The sequence below is a fragment of the Ctenopharyngodon idella genome, chromosome 9 (assembly GCF_019924925.1).
Source record: "Ctenopharyngodon idella isolate HZGC_01 chromosome 9, HZGC01, whole genome shotgun sequence".
Classification (NCBI taxonomy): Eukaryota; Metazoa; Chordata; class Actinopteri; order Cypriniformes; family Xenocyprididae; genus Ctenopharyngodon; species Ctenopharyngodon idella.
The window spans coordinates 11,250,772-11,259,456 of record NC_067228.1 but is presented as its reverse complement, the minus strand read 5'-3'; the positions used below and the strand labels follow the sequence as shown (position 1 = coordinate 11,259,456).

Here is an 8,685-nt window from a genome sequence, read left to right as displayed (position 1 = left end):
TTTTTTTTTTTTTTTACTGAGGTAGCCCATGATAGGAAGCATAATCCAACTTCCCTGACCTGACAACAATAATGAATTAGTAAATATAAAATATTATAAATAAATAATATTGTAAATAACATACTTTTTCAGGAACAAAAAACAGGAATTTGTATAGATGATTGAACAACTATTATTTAACACTGAAACTTCAAGTTGCATGTGGAAGACTCCAAATAACATGCAGTTTTTAAATACTTTAAATATATTTTCTTAAAGAACATGGGAATTATTAATAATCTCTATTAATGCATTTTAATGCTCATTATCAATTTAATTTGTTTCACCACTTACCACAAATAAATTATTTTTAGAAAAATGCAGATACTACAAATATACATTTTTCAATAAAATATTTTCTCTGATAAAATTATGTATGGATATTTTAAATCAAATAATAATATGCAGTGTACAGCATTTATTTGAAACTGAAATATTTTTTCTCTTTGATCAATTTAATGCACCCTTGCTGAATAAAAATATTAATTTCTTTAAAAAAAAAAAAAAACATTCTGGAGGATCATGTGACACTGAAAACTGGAGTAATGATGCTGAAAATTCAGCTTTGCCATCACAGAAATAAATTACATTTTTTTAAAATATATACAAATAGTAATAATTTCACAATATTACTGTTTTTACTGTATTTTTGACCCAATAAATGCAGCTGTGGCGAGCATAAGAGACTTTTTCTCAAAAGCATAAAATATATATGTAACACAGTCCCCACTTTGAAATAGTTACTTTATTTCCTGAAATCAAAACCGATTCCAAAAAAACCTTTTCCAGCTTTATTTACAATATCAAAGTAATGAAAGAAAAAGGCAAGTTCTGGAGAAAAAAAAATGAAAAAATGAAAAACTAGAATAACGTGGTTTGGAAAAAACAATCCCCTGATTTAATACTTTGTAGAGCCACATTTGACTTTAATTATAGCCATTAATCTTTTTGGATATGTCTGTACTAGCCTTGCACACCTAGATTGGGGAATATTTGCCCATTCTTCCTTGCAGAATTGCCCAATTTCAGTCAAATTCCGTGGCGAGCGGCAATGGACTGGTCTCTTCAAGTCCATCTACAGATTTTCTATTGGATTTAAGTCAGGCCTCTGACTTGGCCACTCAAGGACATTCATCTTCCTATCCTTAAGCCATTGCGTTGTTTCTTTTGGTGGTATCTTGCCACGAAATTTGACTGAACTTGAGCAATTCTGCAAGGAAGAATGGGCAAATATTCCCCAATCTAGGTGTCCAAAGCTAGTACAGACATATATATATGGCAAAGTATTAATTAATTTTTTTTTTTTTTTATGATTTCAGGCTAACAAACAAAGTAACTATTTCAAAGGGGTATGATGATTTTCTATAAACACTGTATATACCAATTTCTGTCATGAAACTCTTTTCACAGGCTGATGGATCCTTAATGCAACTGATGATATTTACATCATTAACTTCATGGCACAAGCTGATTGGTTCATGTCATATCTGCAGCGAAATGAGCTTGCTGCTCAACATTTTAATAACTGGTTAGCATTCACTATAGCAGTTTGCAGTGCGCTTTCAAAGTTTCTCTAAAACCTTCTATCGTCCCCAGCTCCACCTGTATAGATCTACTATGGATAACTTTATACATGCTATTTGTGCAGCAGCAGTATGTCTTACATGCTCATAGCAGCATACTGATGTATGTATTGGCACTAGCAAGTTCCTGTACTTGCTCTGCAGCAGCATTAATCTACAACAACAGCAATCAGCAGCAGTGTAGCAGATCTATTCAGCCAAGACCAAATACATTTACATTGTCATATTCATTACCATGTTAAAAATCTTCTGACAGTTGTCATGATAGAAATATATTTGAAGTATACATTATTTATACAAAAATAATTTTGTTACTTTAAAAAAACTGACTAAAATATGTATGTAGTACTTGGAATTGGATTTACTGGTTGGGAAAAAAAAAAAAAAAAGATTAGTCAGTTGGCCATATTTAATCCCTGGATGATCATAGAGCTTGATGATATGTTGTACAAATATAAATAATTCAAGTCCAATCCAATTCCACAAAACACAGCAGCAGAATACAATTGTCAGTCCTGTATTTTAGTCCTTGATTCACCTTATTTCTTAATGCGGGAAGAAAGCTATTTTCTGTGAATGTGGGAGACTATCCACTATAGGTAATAACAAGAATAACAAATTGCAGTAAACGGTAAAACTATTTGTTCTACAAACCAGTGTGTTTATGATTACAAAATACCAGATACCCATTAGCAATATCAAGCAGCATAACAGCTAAAATAACTGGAAGCCTTCCACATTTGAAGGTAAACACTGTCATACCCACTCTTACATTACAAAGTAAGGTGGATACAGTTAAGTACACAGTTCAGTTATTTACAGGAGTGATAACCGCATTCTAAAACCAAACTCACAACCGCATTTTTCAGGGATGCCCTGCTGTGTGAACGGAACTGGACTAAACAACTAGGTATGTCACGTAATACAGTACAAAAGAGCCACTCTGCACTGCATATGGGCATCTGGGTGGGCACTTCAAAGAAACATTAAATTAGCCCAACTCCAACATCTTTACATGACTTCAACACCCCACCACCTGCAGACCTGGCTGTGAATCTAGGCCAGGGATGGGCAACTTCATTCCTGGAGGGCCACTGTCCTGCCAACTCTGATAAAAACTTTCTAGTAATCCTGAAGACATTGATTAGCTTGTTCGGGTGTGTTTGATTAGGGTTGGAGCTAAATTCTGCAGGACAGTGGCCCTTCAGGGCCAAAGTTGTCCATCCCTGATCTAGGCCCAATTACAACAGCTGAAGTTGAGAATCACTGAAAAACAACAAGGCACCAGGAATGGATCAGATCCTAGCTGAACTCCTTAAACAGTGAGGAGCCGCAAAAATACAGAAGCTGACCAGCTTGCTGAACGAGTGCTGGCAAAGTGAATGTGTTCTTCTGCAACAACTGGAGAGGCATCACCCTCCTCAGTTCCTGGTCCCTGGTAAGGTACTGTGTATCATACTACTTTGGCTGATGCAGAACAAAATGGACCAGCAGCTACTTGAAGAGCAGGCAGGATTCCAACAAGGGTGCCCCTGCTGTGAACAGATTTTCACATTATGGAACATTGAGCAGAGTGCTGAATTCAAGAAGCCAATAGTAATTAACTTCACTGATTTCATTAAAATCATTAGAATGTCAGTGTTCCATAGGAAAATGTAGAGAATGTGGCCATGGATCAAACACGTTGGAGGACGCTTGTCACCAAATGCGCCCAGCACAAGATCTAATGATGAAATAAGAAATAGATACAGGCCATATTTGGCTTTGTCTCACTATATATTTGGCTATTAGTACAGAATAGCGCAAGGGAAAGAGAGTTGGAACAAAATCAGTTAATACAACCTCTGTTGTAATAATAACACATCCATTTTACTTCACTTCATCACTTCACTTTATATATTTAATTCAAACTTGCAGCACTTAAACTTATTTTTATACAGTCAGGTTTATGCATTTCCATCACTCTGCTTGTCTGTTCTGTGTTCCAAATCAGAGGAGTGCGGAGTGGAAGAAGTTAATAGTTATGTGATTTTGCCTCAAGGGTTTTATTTCACCAGTGAACTCTGCATACACACACAATGTATGTGCTAATCAGATTAAATTTTTACTGCAAAAAATGTTAAAAACTTAGCACACTTTTGACATCTTGACATAAACAGAAAAATTCTAGTAAATTATTCCCACAGAGGTAGAGTTAAAGGTATTCTGAAAAACAATTGACAGTCAAACTACAAAAGCATGTATGTTGGTCCTATGATGGCCTCTATTCCAACTTGCACAGTCAGGAATTGACTAACAATAGGGGCTGTGCAGTCTTTAGTCTTGGTCTAGTATAAAGGTACGGGTGACAGCAGTCAGCCAACAACCAGAATCAGCTTCAGCTTCTCCTTTGTGGAACTACTGAGGATCAACCAGCTCAACCATGATGGGCAAGGTAAACTTTATTCCTGCTAACTTTGCTACACTGTTTAAATCAAATTATTTAATTTGGTATATTTCACTTTAAACCACTAAAATATTAACGCTGAATTTCCAGGTCATCTTCTACGAGGACAGGAACTTCCAGGGTCGCTCTTATGAGTGTATGGGTGACACTGGTGACTTTTCCTCCTACATGAGCCGCTGTCACTCTTGCAGAGTGGAGAGCGGATGCTGGATGATGTATGATCATCCCAACTACATGGGAAATCAGTATTTCTTCAGGAGGGGCGAGTACGCTGATTACATGTCTATGTTTGGAATGAGCAACTGCATCAGGTCCTGCCGTATGATCCCCATGGTGAGCTCAATTAAAGCTTATAAATTTGTGTTTTTATTTTAACTTTTTTTTCTGGTTGATAAACTTAAATTAAACTGACTTCTCTTCCACTACAGTACAAGGGATCCTACAGAATGAGGATCTACGAGAGGGAGAACTTCATGGGTCAGATGTACGAGCTGATGGATGACTGTGACAGCATCATGGACCGTTACCGCATGTCTCACTGCCAGTCCTGTCATGTGATGGACGGCCACTGGCTCATGTATGAGCAGCCCCACTACAGAGGCAGGATGTGGTACTTCAGGCCTGGAGAGTACAGGAGCTTCAGCAATATGGGTGGCATGAAATTCATGAGCATGAGGCGTATCATGGACTCCTGGTATTAGTGTATTAATGTTTCAATAAAATAATTTGTCACTAAACACTGCTTCGAAAATTAATTCCACTTATATTTGCTTGAATAATACACAACAATACACCTGAGCTAATCACACAGTAAAAGCATGAAACATATAATTGATTATTAAAGACCTTTACCTTTAACATATATTGACAACCACTATAATAATGCAGGTGGTAAAAGAGGACGCCACAAGAAGAACCATGAACAAGCTCATCAAAAGTAGCTTTTCCACAGGCAGAACTATATACTAGTATATAGAAGGTGCATAGAGTCATTCAAACAAACACAAAACACCATCATGGTAACACGCATGACACTTGAATAATGCAATAAACATTCATTAAACAAAAGAAGATGTGACATAAAGCCCAAATGTACATAACTGATAACAAAAACTATTAAGAAACATGATTATTTAGACAAAATACCTTCAAATGTGAAGTGTCACGTAAGAAATTCTGGGAATGTCAATTTACAGTTTTTGACTGTAAATTATGCATTGTTCTTTTTTTACTTCTAAAAACTGTACAATTAACAGCATTTTACTGTAAAATTACATTAAATGTCTGGTTAGATCTGGTATATAGTACGGGAATATAAAGTTATTTAAATAACTATAGTTAGTTAAATATAGTTAGTTAAATATGTTTTTACAGTGACATGATTGCCATTGTGGTCAACCGATTGATTTTTTTGATGGTCGATGCTGATATCTTAGAGATCAGGGTGACCGATGGCCGACATAAAGCTGATATATATGATATCACATCATATATCAAATATATTTATTTTACATAATATTTAATAAATTATAAATACATTTGAAAATGAAACATTTTAAAATGAATAATTTGAACTTGATAAAATATAAAAATTATACTTTAGATGGCAACTTCTTGATTCTGTAATCCTATTATAGTATTTTTCACAAATAAAGAAATTGTTAAAAAATTAGGGCTGTCAAAATTAACGAGTTAATGTATGCGATTTTTTTTCTCAACGTGTTTATTAAATATTTAATGCAAATAAAGCAGCATCCATTTTTTTTTCTGTCATCCTTTAGCGGCACCACTGTATTTGATAAAGCTATCATTCATTCAAGTGCTATTAAACCATTTAAGTGCAATAAAACACACAAAAAAGCTGTGTCTGTGAGGTGGCTCTCTGGGAACAAACACCCGAAACGCACAAGCAGAATACCACGGTCTCACTTTATATTAGGTGTCTTTAACTACTATGTACTAACATTTAAATTAATAATTTGATACAATGCACTTATTGTGTACATACATGCTTTTACATTGTACTTATATTTAAAAAAATACCTGCATGTAATTACATCTGTAATTAATTTCTGTATAATTACACTGTTGACCCATCCCTTACACCTTAACACACCCTTAAACCTACCCATACCACAAACTTGTCCCTAACCTTACCCGTATCCCACCTCAATAGCAGCAAAATTGTTTTGCAATACAATATGAACACAAAAAGTACACTGTACTTATTTTTGATTTAAGTACATAGTAATTAAGGCCACCTAATATAAAGTGTGACCAATACCACTTTAGACAGCACACCAGCACCGCATTGAGTTCTCTTTTGGACAAAAACACACAAAATTATGTCCAAATTCCCTTTTTGTCGAGTATCCTTATAAGCACAGTCTTAATTAAGTTAAGAAGAGTTAAATGAATGTTAAATGTAAGGATCTGTGTTTCAGATTCGTGTCATGTGCGTCAGGTCTTCAAGTAACAGCCCGCTGCTGGCTGTCATTAATGTTAATCTAAGTTAACGTTAATCAGTTAACTAATTTATAATTCATGCAATGAAGACTGTGCAGTGTTTAGTAACTGCATAGATACAGAAATTATTCAATGTATGTATAAACAATAATAGTTATTTACTTTATAATTTATTACTTTATTATTTACTTTTTATTAACTTTTTTGTGCATTTTGAGCAGGGCAGCTAAAAATCAGAACCAGCTTGACTGGGTCAGTAGGGAAATAAAAAAATAAAATAAAATAAAAAACTTAGCATTGAGCCCTGATATACAGTATTAAAGGCACAGCTAAATGTGACATTTATTACAGTGGGTTTATGTGAAGGTTGTTTCAAATTCCCTTAAATTAAAAGTAGTTGTATTTTTTAAAGCCTATTAAATGTTAAAAATGATAGCTTTCAATAATACTGTAATGTTGAATGGCAGTTTTAAGATCTACATAATAAGCTTTAGTTATAATAGCGTCTATTTGAACTTGCACAGTCAGGAACTGACGGACAATAGACACGGTGTTCTCTTTAGCCTTGGTCTAGTATAAAAGCACAGGTGACAGCAGTCAGTCAACAAGCAGAATCAGCTTCAGCTTCTCCTTTGTGGAACTACTGAGGACCAGCCAGCGCAACCATGATGGGCAAGGTAATTTAACTTAATTCCAGCTACAATTTACATTCAGTGTAATTCACATTACTTTAATTCCATAGATACAACTATAAACCACTAAAAGAATAACTTGAAATTTCAGGTCGTCTTCTACGAGGACAGGAACTTCCAGGGTCGCTCTTATGAGTGCATGAGCGACTGTGCTGACTTTTCCTCCTACCTGAGCCGCTGTCACTCTTGCAGAGTGGAGAGCGGATGCTGGATGATGTATGATTATCCCAACTACATGGGAAATGGGTATTTCTTCAGGAGGGGCGAGTACGCTGATTACATGTCTATGTTTGGAATGAGCAACTGTATCAGATCCTGCCGTATGATCCCCATGGTGAGCTCCATGAAAATTTTGATGTTTGGATTAAATTAATTCACTCTGGACAATTTAGAGTTAATGATTAGATCATTCAGAAACATGATGTTGGTTTTGATTTATTTCTAATATTGTCATGGATCTGGTTACATTTGATCTCAAGTTGGGACCAACAAAAAATAAAGTTAATGGACTTCTCTTTCTACTACAGTACAAGGGATCCTACAGAATGAGGATCTATGAGAGGGAGAACTTCATGGGTCAGATGCACGAGATGATGGATGACTGTGACAGCATCATGGACCGTTACCGCATGTCTCACTGCCAGTCCTGTCATGTGATGGACGGCCACTGGCTCATGTATGAGCAGCCCCACTACAGAGGCAGGGTGATGTACTTCAAGCCTGGAGAGTACAGGAGCTTCAGCAATATGGGTGGCATGAGATTCATGAGCATGAGGCGTATCATGGACTCTTGGTACTAGAGATCTAATGTTTCAATAAAATAATTTCTTTACAAAAATAAACATTGTGTCATGAAAATGAGTATTACACACACACACACAAAAAGAAGACAAAAAACTTTTTCTATTTACATGCTGATTGAATAAATGTTGAATACACTTTTCATGGATACTTTTTCATAATTATTATTAGCCTAAACAACTAAAGGCCTCACAAGGGCAGTATACTTCAGGTCTAGAGAGTACACGAGTTTCAAGTATATGAAAATGACTGACATGAGACTTATAAGAATGAGGCTATCAAGGATCCTTACCTTTAAAAGACCTGTATACATCTGATTATTTTAATAAATCGAAAACAAATAAAATAATTTGAATTTAAACACTTTCCTTGTTTGCTTAATTTACTACAAAGTCTTCATTGCTGATAAATAGTGCTTGATTAACTACTACCTTTTGCTGATCCTACACTCTAAAAAATGCTGGGTTTAAAACAACCCAATTTGGATTATTTGGCAACCCAGCATTGGGTTGTTTTTACCCAGCTGGTTGGGTTAAAATTTTTGACCCAGCATGCTGAGTTGTTTTTTATTAAACTCAACTATTTATTAAAATTACTATATTGCTGGCTTAAAATTAACCCAATATATGTTGAAAATTAAAATCTCACACAGAATTAC

At 35.2% G+C, this 8,685-nt stretch overlaps 4 protein-coding genes across 5 annotated transcripts in view; 3 read left to right on the top strand and 1 right to left on the bottom strand.

Annotated features, from left to right (window-relative positions):
- LOC127518859 (gamma-crystallin M2-like) overlaps window positions 1-983 on the top strand; it is a 4,224-nt gene extending 3,241 nt beyond the window's left edge. Inside the window, exon 3 of the mRNA XM_051906072.1 lies at window positions 1-983. This exon is cut by the window's left edge and continues 354 nt beyond it. The gene's annotated coding sequence lies outside the window, so the exon portion shown is untranslated.
- crygs4 (crystallin, gamma S4) overlaps window positions 1-8,685 on the bottom strand; it is a 90,426-nt gene that overhangs the window by 15,675 nt on the left and 66,066 nt on the right. The window lies entirely within an intron of this gene.
- LOC127518401 (gamma-crystallin M2-like) lies at window positions 4,045-4,769 on the top strand. The gene is made up of 3 exons (XM_051905014.1): window positions 4,045-4,056; window positions 4,159-4,401; window positions 4,497-4,769. The coding sequence occupies exons 1-3, from the start codon at window positions 4,045-4,047 to the stop codon at window positions 4,767-4,769; spliced, it is 528 nt and encodes a 175-aa protein (XP_051760974.1).
- LOC127518406 (gamma-crystallin M2-like) lies at window positions 7,200-8,026 on the top strand. Its single transcript, XM_051905018.1, has 3 exons — window positions 7,200-7,211; window positions 7,318-7,560; window positions 7,754-8,026. The coding sequence occupies exons 1-3, from the start codon at window positions 7,200-7,202 to the stop codon at window positions 8,024-8,026; spliced, it is 528 nt and encodes a 175-aa protein (XP_051760978.1).

What these genes read in the sequence shown, in the direction of transcription:
- LOC127518406 (XM_051905018.1), top strand. An exon ending in CCTGCCGTATGATCCCCATG is followed by an intron (nt 7,561 to 7,753) that starts GTGAGCTCCATG and finishes TTTCTACTACAG; the next exon opens with TACAAGGGATCCTACAGAAT.
- LOC127518401 (XM_051905014.1), top strand. An exon ending in CCTGCCGTATGATCCCCATG is followed by an intron (nt 4,402 to 4,496) that starts GTGAGCTCAATT and finishes CTTCCACTACAG; the next exon opens with TACAAGGGATCCTACAGAAT.